At 35.9% G+C, this 20,566-nt stretch overlaps 1 protein-coding gene across 2 annotated transcripts in view; it reads left to right on the top strand.

The window, feature by feature from the left end:
* Positions 1-16,136, top strand: part of EIF3E (eukaryotic translation initiation factor 3 subunit E) — a 48,060-nt gene extending 31,924 nt beyond the window's left edge. The window contains exons 10-14 of one of the 2 annotated variants that reach the window (XM_081503054.1): positions 470-579; positions 13,954-14,056; positions 14,775-14,909; positions 15,196-15,234; positions 15,959-16,136. In XM_081503054.1, coding sequence (XP_081359180.1) covers positions 470-579; positions 13,954-14,056; positions 14,775-14,909; positions 15,196-15,234; positions 15,959-15,997 — 426 coding nt within the window. In that variant the 3' untranslated portion in view covers positions 15,998-16,136. The remainder of the gene's footprint in view (positions 1-469; positions 580-13,953; positions 14,057-14,774; positions 14,910-15,195; positions 15,235-15,958) is intronic. The other variant, XM_081503055.1, reaches the window with a different exon arrangement.
* The last annotated feature ends 4,430 nt before the right edge of the window (positions 16,137-20,566 follow it).

The raw sequence follows: 20,566 nt of genomic DNA, 5'->3' as shown, positions 1-20,566 counted from the left end.
TCTTGAAATTAAAATATTCTCTTTTAATTATGATACATCTGTGAAATAGGTGTCACTCTTTGAATTTTTTTCTCCTGTGGCTTTCCAGTCTACTTATTATCACAGAAGTATGCATATCTTTAGGCCATATCTACTTTAAAAAGCTGGAAATACGTTATCTACAGAGCATTTATGTAGGTTAATGACAGGACAAAGCTACTTTGTCGTAAGGTTGTTCAGGTCATCAGTGGAGCAAGGAAACATTGTAGTTCTTAGCTCTTTTTCTTGTAGCATTTATTTTCTTGTTTGCATTGTTAGAGACTTGAATATAGTGTTTTAGAAAGTGCTATGAAGTAGAACCTGTGATATTAGATGAGAGAGTTGTAGTGAATGGAATAATGAGTAAAGAACAAAGAACGTATTTGAGACAAATTTTTAAAATTGCTCATCGGCACTTATAATTTTTTCCTCTTATATTTTATTCATATAGGTACTAGTGAATGATTTCTTCTTGGTGGCTTGTCTTGAGGATTTCATTGAAAATGCCCGCCTCTTCATATTTGAGACATTTTGTCGCATCCATCAGTGTATCAGCATTAAGTAAGAATACTGATTTAATTTATACTTTCTACTTTTAAATTCCTATAAACTTTCATTTATTTGTAAAGTTACACTTACTAGGATTCCAGTTAATTGGATTTCTATTTTATTTCTCTGTGCTATAGTAGAAAAAGGAAATGTCATAGTGATTTATTAAAAATCCTAACTTTTGTTTGAATTCTGGGTCGCTTCATATTCTTCTTATTTTCCATATGTGTGGGAAAGCATGATTTTTGAAAATTACTTCAAGGCAGTATTATGATTGTCAGAGAGTTACCTTTTAAAAGAATACTATTATACCATTACATAGGGAGAAAAGAGCAATGACCAGTTTTAGAATGGTTTTCAACAGGAGTTCACTTAAGGAATTAGTAAATTGGAAATGCTATTGAAAAGACCACATTTGGTAATTATTTCAGTTAATTGAATTTATTTTATTTAATTATACATTTGAATTATCATAATAAAATTCTCATCCTAAAATGTTGAAACATGGAAAAGTTATGGAGAATTTCAGTAGAAATTTTGTCTGTTGTGTGAGGAAATTGTTGGGAAAAAAATTGTGAAACTTACATAACTTGTTAGAAACTGATTTTATGTATTAGAATTTGAAAAATAGCAGTGCCCCTTGACCACAGATGAAGTCAAACAGTAAATGCTCCTTAAATGTTTAAAAACTTACTACGTTAATGTTTGCCTCTTAGGAATTGTATGTACATCAAAGTTTTTCTCTAGTGCCTTTTGTGTTCACTAAGGCATCCATTCTTGCTTGCCTTATTTTAGTGGGTTGTCATTGAAGTGGTTATTCAGAGTTAGAATTACAGTGTGAACATGGGTCTTTTCTTTTGGGAGTTGAAGCTTTGACCTTATTTAGTACTTTCTTATAGTTAGCAGACATACTGATATAATTTTAAAAATCTGGTTCCCAGTCTAGTTCCCTTAAGGAATACATGGAAATTCCTGACAGTCATTAGTCTTGAAATGCAGTATTATCTAGGTAGGTATACATATTTATGTATATGCACAAGTAGATAAGAGGAAGAGCCCTTTCACCTTGTTTTGCCTGTACTTCTGTTCGGCTTTCCTCCTGACTCCGTGGAACCATATGACTGAATCTGGAAACCCAGTTTTAACGAAACACTGATTCAGTACAACTCCTTTGTTTTGCAGCTCCCCCTTTGTAGCTGAGAAACTGAAGGCTCAGAGACGTTAAGCAGCTTAGGTCTTATTTAATGCAAGATTCTGAGCTAATAGCTCTCTGACATTCATTGTCTTGACCCTGGTTATAAATTCTTTCTTTTTCATTGTGAGCAATTGATATTTTTAGAAATGGCTGATTTAGGCTAATTTGTCATTAGTGTATCATTTGAGCCAGAGGATAAAGATGGAAAAAACCATGAGTCAGTGTTTAATTTTTGTCCAGAATCTGTAGAGTTTTGTTTTTTATCTTACAAATATAGATTCCCTGAAGCCACCACAAACTTTCTGAATCTGATTTTCTGTGTTATGCTGTGTAGGGCTTCTCTGTTCCGCTAAATAGGGCTACTTTACTGTTCCAGTTAGGGTGATTATTCCAAAGCACATCCAAGATTGAGAACCATTGTATCAAGTCACAACATTTTTTGGGGCACATAGTTATAGCCTGCTAGGGTAATGGGTTGAAAAATGAGTGATTTAATATTTTTAGTATGCAGTGAATTAACAGGGTAAAGGACAAGCATAAAGTACAGCTTCATGTGAATAAACAGTTCTTAGAGCAACAGTGATATCTCAGATTATAAGGTTTGGGGGGTGGTACCAGAGAATATGGGGGCCAGTAAGACTCAGTCCAGAGGCCTAGGCTTCTTCATGTTTTTAGAACTGCTTTAATGGGTTAGAAATATGACTGAAAATAATGTTAAGCATCTAAGTTGGGGTTTTCTAAATACAGTAAATATCTTCAGTCAGACACCAGGGACTTGGAATCCATGATAATGACCAAGCTAGCTATTGTTTACATTCAAATAGTACATAGAAAAAATTATTGTTCTCTAGTTCAGAGGTTTTTAAACCTAGCTATACATCAGAATCATCTGGAGAACTTAAAAAACCACCAATAACTTAAACTTAAGAATGGATTTTTCTGGCTTTACCACAGACCTGAATCAGAATCTCTGGGATCAAGACTTGAGAATCTGCTTTAAAACTTCCTAGCTCCAACTCCTAAAAAATTAAAGCATTCTCAGGATGGTAAGGGGCAGATCTCAGCTCCTGTAATTTTCAGAGCTCCTCTCAATAATTCTGATGTAAGAATTAATGAAGAGATCCTCTGTGCCCTTTACAGTTTCCTTCAGTGGTAACATTTGGTGAACCATAGTAAAATACCATTACCACCCTATTGATGTTGATACATTCAGATATAGAACATTTCTGACACCACACAAATTCCGCAGATTGCTGTTTTATACCCATACCCACTTCCCTCTCGCCTCTTATGAACCTTGGCAACCACTCATCTGTTTGCTATTTCTGTAATTTTGTCATTTAAAGGATGTGCAAAGCTTTTTAAAAAGTAGTGTTCAAGGTAGTCCTCTTCTGAAGAGGATAAATGCATATGATATAGATTATGATATAATTAATTAAGAGCAGTTTAACTATGACAGTTTTTGAAAGAAGAAAATATGGATGTGAATGAGTGCCAGGCACTGGATAGAAAGTGGAGAACACAGCCTCAGAGCTTAAAATCCAGAGGAAGAAAGAGATATTAAACAAAGATAAGATTATAATTAGGATAGGCATTTTGAAGAAAAATACAGAGTAATTAGAATAACATGGACATAATTTGTATACAGAAAAGTCAGAGAAGTAATTTGGATTGAAGTTTCACTGAACCCTGATAGCTCTCTAAAATATCTTTAAGTGGACTCTTTTCCATCATATACTAATTATGACAAATCACTCCATTTACTAGTTTACGCTGGCCTATCTCTGCTTCTAATTAATTTAGTTATTTGATATTTGATCTTTTTTAGGGCTAGGGTAAGGATTTGTCTCTGTCTTTCTTTCTTTCCCCTAGTGGACACACATCAAATGCTATTCAGCGTTATAAAGCCTGTGGTTGTTTATTAAATAACCCTTTCCATTTGTGATTTGGAACATTTTCTGTTGATAGGATTCTTCACTAAATGGCACATGTGATAGTCTTATCTTTATAAAAATGCATATTAAGAATGTTTTTATCAGTTTATACACAGCCCTATAGATTTATAGGATAAGTTACAAATCTGTTTACCATAAAGTATGCAACATCTGTCAAAAAAGATTACTGTGGTAGGATTTAATTTAGTGTAGCCGAATAGTTTATCAGATATGGTGTGTCTGAAATTTAAAAGCTGTTCTAGAATAACTCTTGGACCAGTTTTTAGTTGTAGATAAAAACAAAGTATGGAAGTAATATTTTGAATGTGTATGATAAACATGTTGGAGCATACATTAATATAATTTCCCTATGGGGGTTAGTTTTGGCTTTTCACAAAAGTATGTATTTGCCAACTGCTCTTGCATTTAAGTTATGACGTCATTCCACTTTGCTTATTTTATCCTTAACATTTTAGATCTTAATATTTTTCTTAAAGGTTTTATTACCATGTAGCAATTTATACTTAGTTATACTTTGATATTAGAGATAAAAAATGTGTTTCCAGATGGAGATTATTTTTAACAGCCATTATCATTGTATTTCTGTGTTAATTATCAAGTAATATAGTGTCATTTTTGACTAATGAGATGTTGGAAAATTCAGTGAGAATTTTCATTTGTCATACAGAGCATTTCATTTCTCAGTTTTCTCCTGTTTTATTTCTCCTATTTCCTCCTAATCTTACAGTTAAATACAGTTTACACTTAACACTTACTTTTTAATTAATTGTCATAGGATTTTTTAATTAATTGTCATAGGATATCCTTATCAAAGACTGGAGCTCTTTGGATATATAAAATAGCCACAGTCTTCAGTGGAAAACAGGCCAGAGATTTCTATAGCTCAAAGGCTTAAGTCAGTATTTTTTTAAATAAATTGTGCTTATCAGCTAAAATTTGGAAAGCCAGGTTATTAAACAGGTAATTGATAAGCTTCTGAAATTCTGGACCCCAAATCTTTATTTGTTAAGATACATTAGGGTAAGGGCTATGGAAGCCTTCAGAAAAAGGAGACCGTCGAAAAGATTAGTCATTGAAAAGCTGATAGACAGTCAGCCTAGAGTTGATGAAAGCCTAATTGGTTCTCTGGATTTAGAGAATGTTCTTAGGTGGGACGACTGGTCTTAATGCCTTCCCAGAAAGAAGAAAAGTATGGTGATTTTGTGCTAAGAGTTATAAATATGTTTTACTAATGAAATTGAATAGAGGATAAAATAATTATTTTTTCAATGCCTTAAAATAGCACTTAGGATTCTGTTTTTTCCTTCTGCCCCAAAGGAATGAAGGCTTCCCAGGTGGCAAAGTAGTCAAGAATCTGCTTGCCAATGCAGGAGACACAGGGTCAGGAAGATCTCTGGGTCAGGAAGATCCTCTGAAGTAGGAAATAGCAACCTACTCCCAATATTCTTGCTTGAAAAATTCCACAGACAGAGGAGCCTACTGGGCTAGTCCATGGGGTCACAAAGAGTTGGACGTGTCTGAGCATGCACACACATGCCAAAGGAATGATTTACATATTTATTTAGTCAAAGTTATTACTAAGCTTTTCCTTTATGGTACTGACTTTGTATTTTATTTAAAAGTTCTTTCTCATAATAGGTTTTATATGCTATTTACCTATTTTCTTCTAGGACCTCTGTGGCTTTATTTCTTCTGTTTGAATCCATCAAGGATTTATTTGGAAATAGAAAGTAGCTCCTCTCCCTGTCTCCAAAATAGCCAACATGATTTATTGAAAAGCTGTTTTCTCCCACTTATTTGAAATGCCATCCATATTGTATTTGAAATTATTATTTGTTTATGGGACTTTTTTCCGACTCTTTAATCTTTTATAAATTGTGTGTTAGTGTCTGAACTTAACATCAAATAAGTGCTGAGTTAATTTAGCACCTTGTTTTAAATAAGGTAGATTTGTAGTATGTTTATCTAGTATTCAGTGTTTGTTTTCTCTGAAATTGATAATTGCCACTTTCCCGCCATTTGCTTTGTTGTTTTCCTTAATGACTTTTTCATCAATTCCGCTTCAGACTCTTTGCCAGTTTATAAATCTCTTTTCAAATTTGATTATTTTATCAGTTTTATCTTCCTCAAAAAATCTGGACTTGGACATAATATTATCCTTTCCTTTATTATCTTACTTGGCAAAGCATATTCTTCAGTGGCTTTATGAGGTAGGGTACTTTGAAGGTAAATTTTTTTCACATCTGAAATTCTGTATTTATACTTTCATACTTGAGTAGTGGTATTGCTAGGCATGGTACTCTCATTTGAAAACTACACCAGAATTTTGTTGTAGAAGTCAGAAGACTTTTTTTTTTTTTCAGAGGGCCTCCTTGGGACTTTTTTTAATTCCTCCTCTTTTATACCGGAGAAGGCAATGGCAACCCACTCCAGTGTTCTTGGCTGGAGAATCCCAGGGATGGGAGAGCCTGGTGGGCTGCCGTCTATGGGGTCGCACAGAGTTGGACACGACTGAAGCGACTTAGCAGCAGCAGCATCTTTTATACAGGTGTTTTGTCTTGCACTCTAGCAACGGGGTGGGGGGAGGTTTTTTTGGTGCCCATTGTCTGAAATTTTACAGTGATGTGCCTTTGTATAGGTCTGTTTTAATTTTTCAAATTTATTGTTGTTGTTAGTCACTAAGTTGTGTCCGACTCTTTGCAACCCTATGGACTGTAGCATGCCAGACTTCCCTGTCTTCCACTATCTCCTAGAGTTTGCTCAAGTTCATGTCCATTGAGTCAGTGGTGCTATCTAACCATCTTATCCTCTGCCACCCTCTTTACCTTTTGCCTTCAATCTTTCCCAACATCAGGGTCTTTTCTAATGAGTTGGCTCTTGGCATCAGGTGGACAAAGTGTTGGAGCTTCAGTGTCAGTCCTTCCAGTGAATATTCAGGTTGACTTCCTTTAGGATTGACTGGTTTTATTTCCTTTTAAGGAGATCGGTTCTTCATATTGGACTCTTTAAATTTAGAAGTTCATGGCTTCCAGGTCTGGGAATTTTTCTTGAAGTAGAATTATTTCTTTAACAGTTTCTTCTTTATGTCTGTGTGTGTGTGTAATCACATTTTCTTTATTCATTCATCCATTTATGGCCGCTTAGGTTGCTTGGGTATTATAAGTAATGCCGCAGTGAACATGGGTTTACGTATATCTTTTCAAGTTAGAATTTTCATTTCCTTCAGATAAATTTAAGTGGAATAGCTGGGTCATACAGTAGTTCTATTTTTAATTGTTTGAAGAATCCACTTAGTGTCTTCCATAGTGATTGTACCAATTTACTTGACTACTAGCAATGCATCGAGTTTCCCTTTCTCCAGATTCTTGCTAATACTTATTTCTTACCTTTTTAATGATAACCATTCTAACAGGTGTGAGATTATATCTCATTGTTTTGATTTGTGTTTCTCTGATGATTAGTGATGTCGAGCATGTTTTCATGTACCTCTTAGCCTTCTGTATGTCTTTGGAAAAATATTTTTTCAGGTCCTCTGCCCATTTTTAAATCAAATTGTTTGGGTTTTTTTTTTTATTTTGATACTGAGTTATATGTGTTCTTTCTATATTTTGGATAGTAACCCCCTTATATATGTGGTTTGCAGTATTTTCTACCACTTGGTAGGTTGCCTTTTCATCTTGTTGATGGTCTACTTTGCTGTGCAGGGGCTTTTTAGTTTGATGTTTATTTTTGCTTTTGTTACCTTTGTGTTTGAATTTATTTGGTATCAGATGTAAAAAATCCTCACAACAATATATGTCAAGAACTTACTGCTTGTGTGTGTGTTTTTAAAGGAGTTTTATAGTTCCAGGTCTTAATGTTCAAGTCTTTAATTCGTTTTGAGTTAATTTTTGTATATGGGGTGAGGACTGGTCCACTTTCATTTGTTTGCATGTAATTGTCCAGTTTTCCCAGCACCATTTGTTGGAAAGAGAGTGTTCTTTTTCCATTGTATATTCTTACATCCTTTGTCATAAATTAATTTACCATATATGCTTCAGTTCGAGCTCTCTATTCTGTTCCATTGATCTATGTGTCTATTTTTATGCCAGTAGCATACTGTTTTAATTACTATAGCTTCATGATATAGTTTGAAATCAAGGAATGTGAAGCCTCCAGCTTTGTTCTTTTTTCTCAAGATTTAGGAAAGGCTGTTTGGGGCTTTGGGCTTCCCTGGTGGCTTAGATGGTAAAGAATTCACCAGCAATGTGGGAGACCTGGGTTTGATCCCTGTGTTGAGAAAGTCTCCTGGAGGAGGGCATGGCAACCCACTCCAGTATTCTTGCCTGGAGAATTCCATGGACAGAGGAGACTGGTGGGCTACAGTCCATGGGGTTGTGAAGAGTCGGACATGACTGAATGACTAAGCATGCATTTGGGGTTTTATGTGTTACTTACTTAACATATTCAAGGACTTCCCTGGCAGTCCAGTGGTTAAAACTTCACCTTCCAGTGCAGGGAGTGCAGGTTTGATCCCTAGTTGGGGAGCTAAAATCCCACATCCCTTGGGGCCAAAAAACCAAAACACAAAAAAGGAAGCAATATTGTAACAAATTGGAGACTTTAAAAAATGATCCACATGGAAAAAAAAAAAACCATTCAGTATCTTGTGTCACTTGAGCAGGAGAGCTTTTCAACTAAAAGGCGTGAATAAGGGATTGACACAAAATATTTAATGTATCTTTATTTTATTGAAGTATAATTGATTTATAATGTTTTAATTTCTGCTGGACAGCAAAGTGATTCGTTTACATATGGGCTTCCCTGATAGCTCAGTCAGTAAAGAATCCATCTCCAATGCAGGAGACCTGGGTTCAATTCCTGGGTGGGTAAGATCCCCTGGAGAAGGGAATGGCAACCCACTCCAGTATTATTTTATTGAAGTATAGTTGATTTATAATGTGTTAATTTCTGTACAGCAAAGTGATTCATTTATATATATATAAAATTGTAACAAGTTCAACAAATATATATATATATATATATATATATATATATTCCTTTTCATATTCCTTTCCTTTATGGGTTATTATGGGATATTGAATATAGTTCCCTGTGCTGTTTTTTTTGTAGGACCTTGTTGGTTAGCCATTCTCTGTTTGATGGTTTGCATCTGCTAATCCCATATTCCCAATCCATCCCTCCCCCAGCCCTCCTCCTCTTTGGCACCCACAAGTCTGTTCTCTATGTCTTTGAATCTGTTTCATAGATAAGTTCATTTGTGTCATAGTTTCGATTCCACATATAAATTATATCATATGGTGTTTGTGTTTCTCTTTCTGACTTAATTCACTTAGTATATCTCTAGGTCCATCCATGTTTTAGCAGATGGCATTATTTCACAGTCTTCTTTATGTCCAGGTAGTATTCTGTTGTGTATATATACATCTTGATCCATTCATCTGTCATTGGACATTTAGGTTGCTTCCATGTCTTGGCTGTTGTGAACAGTGCTGCTGTGAACATAGAGGTGCATGTATCTTTTTGAATTATGGTTTTGTCTGGCTGTATGTCCAGGAGTGGGATTGCTGGGTCATATGGCAACTCTAGTTTTTTAAGCAACTTCCATACTGTTTTCTATAGTGGTTGCACCAATTTGCATTCCCATCAACAGTGTAGGAGGGTTCCTTTTCTCCACACCATCTCCATTATTTGTTTGTAGACTTTTAATAATGGCCATTCTGATTGGTGGTCATTGTAATTTTGACTTGCATTTCTCTAATAATTAGCAATTATTAGCTATCTGTATGTGTTTGGAGAAATGTCTGTTTAGGTTTTCTGCCCACTTTTTCAATTAGGTTTTTTTGTTGTTATTTAGTTATGTGAGATGTTTGTATATTTTAGAAATTAAGTCTTTGTCAGTCACATCATATGCGAGTATTTTCTCATAGTCAGGTGGTTGGCTTTTTGTTTAGTTTCTTTTACTATGCAAAAGCTTGTGTTTGATTACATTCCATTAATTTTTATTGCCTTGGGAAACTTACCTAAGAAAACAGTATGGTTTATGTCAGGAAATGTTTTGCCTCTATTCTCTTCTCAGAATTTTAAATCGTGTCATATCTTAAATATAAGTTTTTAAACCTAAATGTCTTCTTTAAGGTGCCTGCAGACAAGGTTGAGATTTTAATGTTATCTGAATAATCTGGAAGTTATTTTTGAGTTTGAAACTTAGATTGAATTAGAATTTTTTGTCCAGAAATTCTGCCTTTTGATATATTTTGTCTTTTAATTGATAAACTGAATTATTTTAAATAACACAAAATAAGCATGGTGTAGGATAGCTAAAGGCAAATTTTTGTTCCTTTAAGCTTTAATAAGATACTTATTTTTTATTTTTAAATCTTTCCTTTTTTTTTTTCATAAAATCAGCAAAATGTAAGAGAATTGTGGACTTAGAGAACTTCACTCTGTTATTTAATTTCTTTTATTGTGTATATTTTCCTGTTACTTAAAGTGGATTATTGCCACATTCTCTTATTCTTAAAGTGTTTGGTAGCCTAGATAACCTGAGAAGGTATCAATAATTTACTAATACTTCTCAGACCTTATTTCAGATTTTTCTTTGACTTGATTTAATAAGTAAAGGATCAATAAGCACATTGCAAAACAGTAAATCTTCAAAGTGGGATTATGAGTCAGAGAAGGCAAACATTTGTGGGTCTTGATGCATGTTGTCAGATTGCTCCAGCCATGATGGAGTACAGGACTTAGAATATGTATGTAAAGAAAGAAGAGGAATAGAAAATTCTAAGTAGAGTTATACAGAATAAAATTGTCTTTCTTTTGTTCTATACCTTGACATTAAATATTTCCATACATAAACTATCCCCAGACCTCCAGACTAGAACTGGTTAAACCCTTTTACACTCACATAGCTCCTTCCTCTTTTTTCCTTTTTACACTTAAAATAGTTTATATATTTGGAGGATTAGGTGCTTGTCCCCTACTCCCCAACCCCACCTTTAAACTTTTATAAAAGTGGAAGACAGACTGTATGTTGTCACAAGCATCTAACACAATTCATATTGTGTTGAATAAGTGACAGGAAAGAAAAAGAATTGGTTTGGTTTGGATGGGCTGTGGTATTCATGAGGAAGAAGGCTGAAAAGTTCAATTGTAGAGAACTATGAAACTTGGAAGTTTGAATTTTATTGTTTTGGTAGAAGAGCTCATATTTTTGAAAGGAATTTAGGAATAAGCTCGTAGTTGGGCTTTAGGACTAAGCTGGCAACTATGTAAAATAATAAGGTGCGACTCAAGAGGCAGATTCGTTAGAATATTATGAAACAGTCACAAAGCCTGCGCTGGGGTAGTAACTAGGGTAGGAATCAGACAGTAAGTTTTTATTAATTGCCTCCTCTCTGCTGGGCATTGTGCTAATTGCTGGATATGTATAGACGTGAACAGGGACGCTGTGGTGCATGCTCTTGGGTTACATGGACAGTCTATCATGAAAGCAGATACTCAGTTACACAACTAGAGCTTTATGAAAGGAAAAGTGTTAGCCGCTCAGTTGTGTCTAACTCTTTGCAACCCCATGGCTCCTCTGACCATGGGATTCTTCAGGCAAGAATACTGAAGTGGGTAGCCATTCCCTTCTCCAAGGAATCTTCCTGACCCAGGGATCAAACCCAGGTCTCCTGCGTTGCATGTGGATTCTTTACCATCTAAGCTGCCAGAGACTGAATGCTCTGCAAAAAAACAGGGAATCGTGAAAACATCAAACAGATGTATAATGGTTGGGAGAGGTGTCTTGGAAGGCCAGTGAGGGTACTGTTTTCTCTGATACCCATGTAACACATCGCTAAGTGAAGAGAAAGGTGTATTAGCCTTTGAAACAAAAGGCACAGCATTTGCAAAGGCCCTGAAGTGGTTAAAAATATGTCATAGTTAATGAACAGTGAGGTTTAGTCTGGTTGGTGGAGAGGAGAGTCTTTCAAAATGAAAGTAGTTTGGTAGGAAACTTTGACTAGAGTCAGTGGTTAAAGAGATAATTGATAGGACTTCTCAGTGGCTCAGATGGTAAAGAATCTGCCTGCTGTGCAGGAGACCTGGGTTTGGTCCCTGGGTCAGGAAGATCTTGAAGGGAATGGCTACCCACTCCTGGCAGGCTGCAGTCCATGGAGTCGCAAAGAATCAGACACAACTGAGTGACTAAGCACAGCAGACATTATGCAACTACAAGGCCTTGGTTACTCTGCTTGAGTTCTTAGTCACTTTATAATATCCAATAAAGTAATCCTGAATGTTTCATTATAACTTTAACTATGTAAACAGCCTCCATAAAGAGCTTTTATTTATAGTTTTAAAAATCTTTTAAAAACTGACTATCCCGAGTTAGTAGCTACTAGGAATAACATATCTGTGTTTTAAAAGCAGTATATGGAGATCTTGAAGATTGGAGTTTAAATATATTTAGTACAGATTTTTTCATTTGTGCTTTTCAGAGTAAAATGGTCTTGGCTTCACTTTAAAGAGTTACATTTCGGGGGAATGGAGGAGACATACAAAAGAGAAATTGTTACAGGAGTTGACAAAATAATGTTTTGGAAAATATGTGCTTTACCTTTAGAATAGCAGCTTCAGCTATATGTATTAGGCAATTGCTTACTTTAGCCATGCAGAAAAAAATGAAATGTACACATTTCTAAAATAAGTCAAGTACCAGTAGGAAAAATACGGAGTTTATTGAGAAGCCATAGGAAACACCAGCTACAGGAATTTTTCCTAGTCAAAAAAATGCCTGGTTGTGTCAGTAAAATGATACACTTCCCTATTTTTAGTAACATAAATAAAATAGGGTTTGCTTAGAGAACAATGATAAAGAGAATAAAATGAAACCTGATCATGAAATTGAAGTAGTAGTCATAGACTAATTGTTTTTCGTTTGCTGAGAATGTGTACTTAAGGCAAAATTGATCATAAAAAGAAAACAGAACTTGACATGTAAATCCAGGGAGTTTTATGGTTGAGTTGGCTCATACTCATCATCATGATGTTTTTTAACTTCAAGCTTATTTTAGGGGTAAATTTTAAATGATTGTTTTCATTGATTTAGCAGTAACTTTAATGATAGCCTAACTTTTTACATTTGGAATGAAATTCTTCTCTTTGTCAGTAAACATGAAATACAGATAGCACAGATTATATTATTCCCATAAAGGTATTTTTATTAACTTGATTGATTACTTTTGGGTTAAGACCTCTGCAATTACATAGCTATATAATTTCCAGTGTATTAAAAATTTATACTTTAAAATTGGGAGTGCTGTCAGATTAGGAATTTTGATATTCTAGTTTTTTCATTAAAGTAGTGATAATATTAGAAGACCTGGCAAGTGTATAATATCTTCATTGAAGACAAGTGAAAGAGGAGAGTTAATATTTGTGTCTAAACACCTGTATATGCATATATGTATACCGTCCTTTTAAACATTATACATGCATACATAGATATTCTTTCATCATTTGACTGACTGACTTACATGCTATGAAGGCTTGTGTTTGTGTTAATCCTGATATATAAAGCCCTGCAGTGGCGTCTTTTTCAAGGGGCCTCTGATCATTACTTAGAAAATGCAAATTGGCTGATGACATCAAAGACTTTAAATCAGAGTCTTGGTATCTGTCATCTCTCTCCTTCCCCCTCTCCTCCGTTCACGTTTTCTCTGTATGTATGTATGTCTCTTTTCCCTTAAACTCAGTAGCCATTTAGGTATCTATAGTGTACAGTTCAAGGGAGTGTCCTTAGACAGTGCAGAAGAAAATGAAATTCAGCACCCCTGAATTTTAGTTATGTGCTGTGTTTTATTATTCTTAGTTACTGATGCTCCTTGTAATAGGTTTAATGTCTGTAATCATTATACATCGTACAACATTTTTCTCCCGTAGATCATTAGTAGTGGAGCACTACTAAGTAAGATACTTTTATGGAAGCTAGAAGGATTTGTGTAAATACAGGATATGGGGCCCTCCCTTCAAGAACCTTAAATCTGTTAGGTGAAATGAGCTAGATAGTGAACAACTCAAGAAAATAGCTCAAACATAAACAGTGCGGTTTTAAGAGTCATAATATTTAAGAGAAGATGACCCATAAGTACTTAGAAGTTTCCATATAGAATATAGGTCAAAACTGTGTATAAAGCTAAGTTTTCAACTCAGTTAATGTCATTTTATTTCTTTTTTCTTTTTCATTAGCATGTTGGCAGATAAACTGAATATGACTCCAGAAGAAGCTGAAAGGTGGATTGTGAATTTGATTAGAAATGCAAGGCTGGATGCCAAGATTGATTCTAAATTAGTGAGTGTTATCTGTGCTATGTACTAGATATCAGTTGCTGATTATTTTATACTTTGGGGGGAAGTTTTCATTAGGACATTTATTCTAGAATTTTTGTTTTAATGTATACAGTTGCTAAGTCCTGTCCAACTCTTTTGCAACCCCATGGACTGTAGCTCGCCAGGCTCCTCTGACCATGGGATTTCCCAGGCAAGAATACTAGAGTGGGCTGCCATTCCCTTCTCCAGGGGATCTTCCCAACCCAGGGATCAAACCCATGTCTACTGTCTTGGCAGGCAGATTCTTTACCACTGGGCCACCTGGGAAGCCCTGTTTTAATGTATAATAGTTTTTTTGAAGGCAACAGCAGTCTATTTTTTGTTGTTGTTGGATGAATATTGTCATCTGTTCTGTGCATAAAAATACTTGCAACATACATGTAGGTTGTAATGTCATACTTACTTCTGCTGCTCCTAAGTTGTGTCCGATTCTGTGTGACCCCATAGACGGCAGCCCACCAGGCTGCCCCATCCCTAGGATTCTCCAGGCAAGAACACTGGAGTGCGTTGCCATTTCCTTCTCCAATGCATGAAAGTGAAGTCGCTCAGTTGTGTCCGACTCCTAGCGACCCCATGGACTGCAGCCTACCAGGCTGCTCTGTCCATGAGATTTTCCAGGCAAGAGTACTGGAGTGGGTTGCCATTTGTTATAGGACCAGTTTTTCTCTGTCGCCTTTTAGGGTCATGTGGTTATGGGTAACAATGCAGTCTCACCCTATCAGCAAGTGATTGAAAAGACCAAAAGCCTTTCATTTAGAAGCCAGATGTTGGCCATGAATATTGAGAAGAAACTTAATCAGAATAGTAGGTCAGAGGTAAGAACCACACATCTTCTGTTGTCTCGAATTTGGCAATAAATAATGTAATATAATGTTACATGGGCATCATTTGAGAACAAATTAATTTTGGTTGTATCTAATTTTGTATTTGGGGGTAATTTTATTTAAGAAATCACTCAACTGAAAAGATTTTTCTTAGATGTTTTATGCATTAGTTAGGAAACAAAAAAAATTAAATTATGTGTTCCTAGTTTTATTACAATTGAGTTTTTTTTTTTTTCTTTTACCCTTCCTGTGTGCCTTCATTATCTCATTTCCTTAGTGTTTTCAACACATCATTTTGATACTGGCAGATGATAAGTTACACGTGTTATCTCTATTTCAAGTGCTTGAGATTTGTGTTCATTTTAAATCTAAAGAACTACTTCTGCAAAAATGTTAATCTTATTATTTGTTAGTGTTGATTTTATAAAATTTGACTTCATCTAATATTCATATTTAAGTGTCAGAAAAATAGATTTCCACTTTTGGTAGAAATCCTGCATATTAGATATTAAAGGAATTTGAATAGCCTTGAAATTTTGGGATTCCAAAATACCTCTAATACTTTTCAGGCATTATGATTACTTATAGCTGGAGGGTAGAATGTTTTTAGGAAACAGTCGAGCTGCATTCAAGGATCTCATCTGATTGAAGTTTTGTAACAGATTTGTGTCCTTAGCATAGTCCTTCAGTTTTAAAAATTATTGTCCTTGCCTATTCCATCCAAGTGTAGAATTAACTGAGCCTGAAAAATAACTATCATGTTGTTATTTCTGTATGCTTAAGGGTCAAGTTGTATTGATTTGGGTTATAATATTGGTGATATTGTCATTGTTATACATTATAATTGGTCAGAAACTATATGATGGTATTTTGTTGTATTCTGAAACGGCTCACATTTAGTAATTGCAGAAGTTGTTAAAGTTGTAAAGAATAGATTGGCAGAAGTATGGCTAAAAAAATGCTAGTGTCACTTTTTCTCAAAGTTGGCTTTTCAGAAATTATTTCTTTTCACCCTGTTGATTTCTCTTTGTGTATTTTAGGCTCCTAACTGGGCAGCTCAGGACTCTGGCTTCTATTGAAGAACTGTAAAGAAAAATAGAAAAACCTTTAAAAGAAAGGTGAAATAATAAAACCATTATATAAAGGTGAAACCTTTTAGAAACAACGTATTTAGTATAAATTTTGGAGAATTTGAATAAAATTGACCGTTTCATTTTATTTCCTTGTGTATGTAAGTGTGTGATTTTTTTTTTTTAACTTTTCATTTTAGAATAATGATATCAATAGTTTTCCAATAAGTTGCGAAAATAGTGGAGAGAGGTCTTATGCAACCTAAATCTAGTTTTTCCCAACTTTTTCCTTTTATGTTACTGTAATCCAATATCAAAACTGGGGTATTGACATTGGTACAGTGGTATGAATAACTCTGTGCCATTTTATCACTTTTTGTATTAGCAACTCTACAGTCAAGATACAGAGCTTTCATCATCATCATCAGGAAGATCTCATGCTACCCCTTTGGAGTCATGCCTCCTCCAACCAGCTCTAACACCTGACAACCACTAACCTGTTCTCTTTCTCTGTAATTTTGTTATAAGAAAGTGTTAGTCACTCACTCAGTCGTGTCCGACTCTGTGACCCCATGGACTGTAGCCTACTAGGCTCCTATGTCCATGGAATTCTCCAGGAAAGAATACTGGAATGGATAGCCATTCCCTTCTCGAGGGGATTTTCCTGACCCAAGGTTGGAACCCAGATCTCCCACATTAAAGGCAGATTCTTTACCATCTGAGCCACAGTGGAGGTATAATCTTGTCATTATGAGAATATTATAGCAACAGTATATGACTTTTTTTGAGGTTAGCTTTTTCTACTCATAATCCCCTTGAGATCTGTCCAAGGTATCATGTATATCTGTAGTTTGTTTCTTTTTATTTCTAAGTTGTATTCCATGATATTAATGTACCACATTGTTTGACCTGTACCTCTTTTAGAATAGTTTGGTTGTCTTCAGTTGGGGCTATTAACAAATAAGGTTACTACTTCTTAATGCCTTAGTTAAAGTGGCTTCTTAGTCACTCACTAGGCTACTACAGAGACTTAAATAGCATTGTAAGCTGAATTTTATAAATACCTTATTGAATATGATGTGCATGTGTGTGTGTACACATACATACACAGAGGTAAACCTAAGATATTCAAGAAGTATATACAGTCCCCGTTAGTCTCCTAACCTAGAAGTGGTTTGATTTTCCACTTTGTTGAACTAAAACCCAGTCACATAACTGAAATATGTTAACTGCTCTCAACAAGTGGTGCAAAGATAAAAGATACATGCATATTTTTCTTTTATTTGACACCTAATCAGGCTGCCATTAACATTCAATTAAGTTTGGAGAATACAGGTCAGATCTGGTGCTTGTGTTGTGATTTCAGATCTCTGGTTTATGGTATTGGTTCTTCTAAACTGTAATGCAAAGGTGCTGAAACTAGAGGGGAGGATTCCCAAAGAGGGTAAGCCAAATGCTAATTTTTGACTCATCTATAACCAGCGTTGTGAGAATGCCAAGTTTAGAGGACCACATATAGTACAAAATGATCAAGGTTCATAAAGTACCAAAAGGTGGCATATCAGTAACTAGATAGAAGCAGACCCTCATTACCTCGTGTAGGAGCTAATTCCTTGGGTCAAAAGTACGGATCTGTAATAAATGGAGCAATAGTTACATAAATTGCATGTGTTAGTCAGGCTATATTGAAATGGGAAGGGTGTTAAGATGCCTGTGTTTCCATCTTCACCAGTGACCGAGGGCAAAATGTTCTGAAAGACATCATTAATACTCACTTTTTAAATCAGTTTTTCAACCAAGGTGTTAATAGCAAAGATTTCTAGGTGATTATATCACTAGCAATTAAAAGCAAGTCTGACAGTTACTTCATTTGTCATTGTGGACCAATGAAAACTGTAGGGAGGAAAGAGAATGTGTCAGGCATTTTTAACACCTATATATCTAAATAACCCTAAGGAAAGAAAAAGGAATCCAGCATTTGACTGCCTCACTCATGCCTGGAATCACTGAAAATTTGGTGCTAATAATTGAAGAAAGTAGGGAAAACCACTAGACCATTCAGGTATGACCTAGATCAAATCCCTTATGAGTATACAGTGGAAGTGACAAATAGATTTAAGGGACTAGACCTGATAGACAGAGTGCCTGACGAACTATGGACAGAGGTTCGTGACATTGTACAGGAGACAGGGATCAAGAAAATCCCCATGGAAAAGAAATGCAAGAAAGCAAAATGGCTGTCTGAGGAGGCCTTACAGATAGCTGGGAAGAGAAGAGAAGCAAAAAGCAAAGGAGAAAAGGAAAGATATTCCCATCTCAATGAAGAGTTCCAAAGAATAGCAAGGAGAGATAAGAAAGCCTTCCTCAGCGATCAGTGCAAAGAAATAGAGGAAAACAACAGATTGGGAAAGACTAGAGATCTCTTCAAGAAAATTAGAGATACCAAAGGAACATTTCATGCAAAGATAGGCTCGATAAAGGACAGAAATGGTATGGACCTAACAGAAGCAGAAGATATTAAGAAGAGATGGCAAGAAGACACAGAAGAACTGTACAAAAAAGATCTTCACGACCCAGATAATCACGATGGTGTGATCACTCACCTAGAGCCAGACATCGTGGAATGTGAAGTCAAGTGGGCCTTGAAAAGCATCACTACGAACAAAGCTAGTGGAGGTGATGGAATTCCAGTTGAGCTATTTCAAATCCTCAAAGGTGATGCTGTGAAAGTGCTGCACTCGATATGCCAGCAAATTTGGAAAACTCAGCAGTGGCCACAGGACTGGAAAAGGTCAGTTTTCGTTCCAATCCGAAAGAAAGGCAGTGCCAAAGAATGCTCAAACTACTGCACAGTTGCACTCATCTCACATGCTAGTAAAGTAATGCTCAAAATTCTCCAAGCCAGGCTTCAGCAATACGTGAACTGTGAACTTCCAGATGTTCAAGCTGGTTTTAGAAAAGGCAGAGGAACCAGAGATCAAATTGCCAATATCTGCTGGATCATCGAAAAAGCAAGAGAGTTCCAGAAAAACATCTATTTCTGCTTTATTGACTATGCCAAAGCCTTTGACTGTGTGGATCACAATCAACTGTGGAAAATTCTGAAAGCGATAGGAATACCAGACCATCTGACCTGTCTCTTGAGAAACCTTTATGCAGGTCAGGAAGCAACAGTTAGAACTGGACATGGAACAACAGACTGGTTCCAAATAGGAAAAGGAGTCCGTCAAGGCTGTATATTGTCACCCTGCTTATTTAACTTATATGCAGAGTACATCATGAGAAACACTGGGCTGGAAGAAACACAAGCTGGAATCAAGATTGCTGGGAGAAATATCAATAACCTCAGATATGCGGATGACACCACCCTTATGCCAGAGAGTGAAGAAGAACTAAAGAGCTTCTTGATGAAGGTGAAGGAGGAGAGTGAAAAAGTTGACTTAAAGCTCAACGTTCAGAAAACTAAGATCATGGCATCTGGTCCCATCACTCCATGGGAAATAGATGTGGAAACAGTGTCAGACTTTATTTTTTTGGGCTCCAGAATCACTGCTGATGGTGACTGCAGCCATGAAATTAAGAGACACTTACTCCTTGGAAGGAAGGTTATGGCCAACCTAGATAGCATATTTAAAAGCAGAGACATTACTTTGCCAACAAAAGTCCGTCTAGTCAAGGCTATGGTTTTTCCAGTGGTCATGTATGGATGTGAGAGTTGGGTGGTGAAGAAAGCTGAGCACCTCAGAATTGATGCTTTTGAGCTGTGGTGTTGGAGAAGACTCTTGAGAGTCCCTTGGACTGCAAGGAGATCCAATCAATCCATCCTGAAAGAGATCAATCCTGGGTGTTCATTGGAAGGTCTGATGTTGAAGCTGAAACTCCAATACTTTGGCCACCTCATGCGAAGGGTTGACTCATTGGAAAAGACCCTAATGCTGGGTAGGATTGGGGGCGGGAGGAGAAGGGGACGACAGAGGATGAGATGGTTGGATGGCATCACCGACTCGATGAACATGGGTTTGGGTAGACTCCGGGAGTTGGTGATGGACAGAGAGGCCTGGCGTGCTGCAATTCATGGGGTCGCAAAGAGTTGGACACGACTGAGCGACTGAACGGAACTGAACTTGAATTTGAAAGATGATGTCACTATGGATTACCAGTATCAGAAAGAAAACTGTATATAACTAAGGGTCATATTTGCACATTAGCAAAATGTATTTATTGCTGAAATGTATGTTTGAAGCATGTATAAAAACAGATTACTTGGTTCTGGATTTAACATTAGGTTTTGAAAGCAGGTAAACTGTCCTAGTAAGATGTTGAGCACAAATGATGTACTAATTAATATTTTTGTGCTCTTTATTTTTTTCCATTCAATAATAGCCACTTCTTTGTATCAGCAGCTTTTACAGGCAGTGGGAACGTGTCAAAGGAGCTTAAATAGTTGCTTGTGTGTCTTTCTTAAAAATTTCTTCATATTCATAAACATATGTGTATGCCTTTTAAAATATGAAATATACCAAAGACTGTATTTAAATAACATCTCCAGTTTAAAGAAAAATAAAAACGATACCCATT

The sequence above is a fragment of the Giraffa tippelskirchi genome, chromosome 6, assembly GCF_054371585.1.
Source record: "Giraffa tippelskirchi isolate mGirTip1 chromosome 6, T2T-mGirTip1v1.2.pri, whole genome shotgun sequence".
In the NCBI taxonomy this organism is placed as follows: Eukaryota; Metazoa; Chordata; class Mammalia; order Artiodactyla; family Giraffidae; genus Giraffa; species Giraffa tippelskirchi.
The sequence above is the reverse complement of the archived record's forward strand: the minus strand, read 5'-3'. Positions and strand labels throughout refer to the sequence as shown.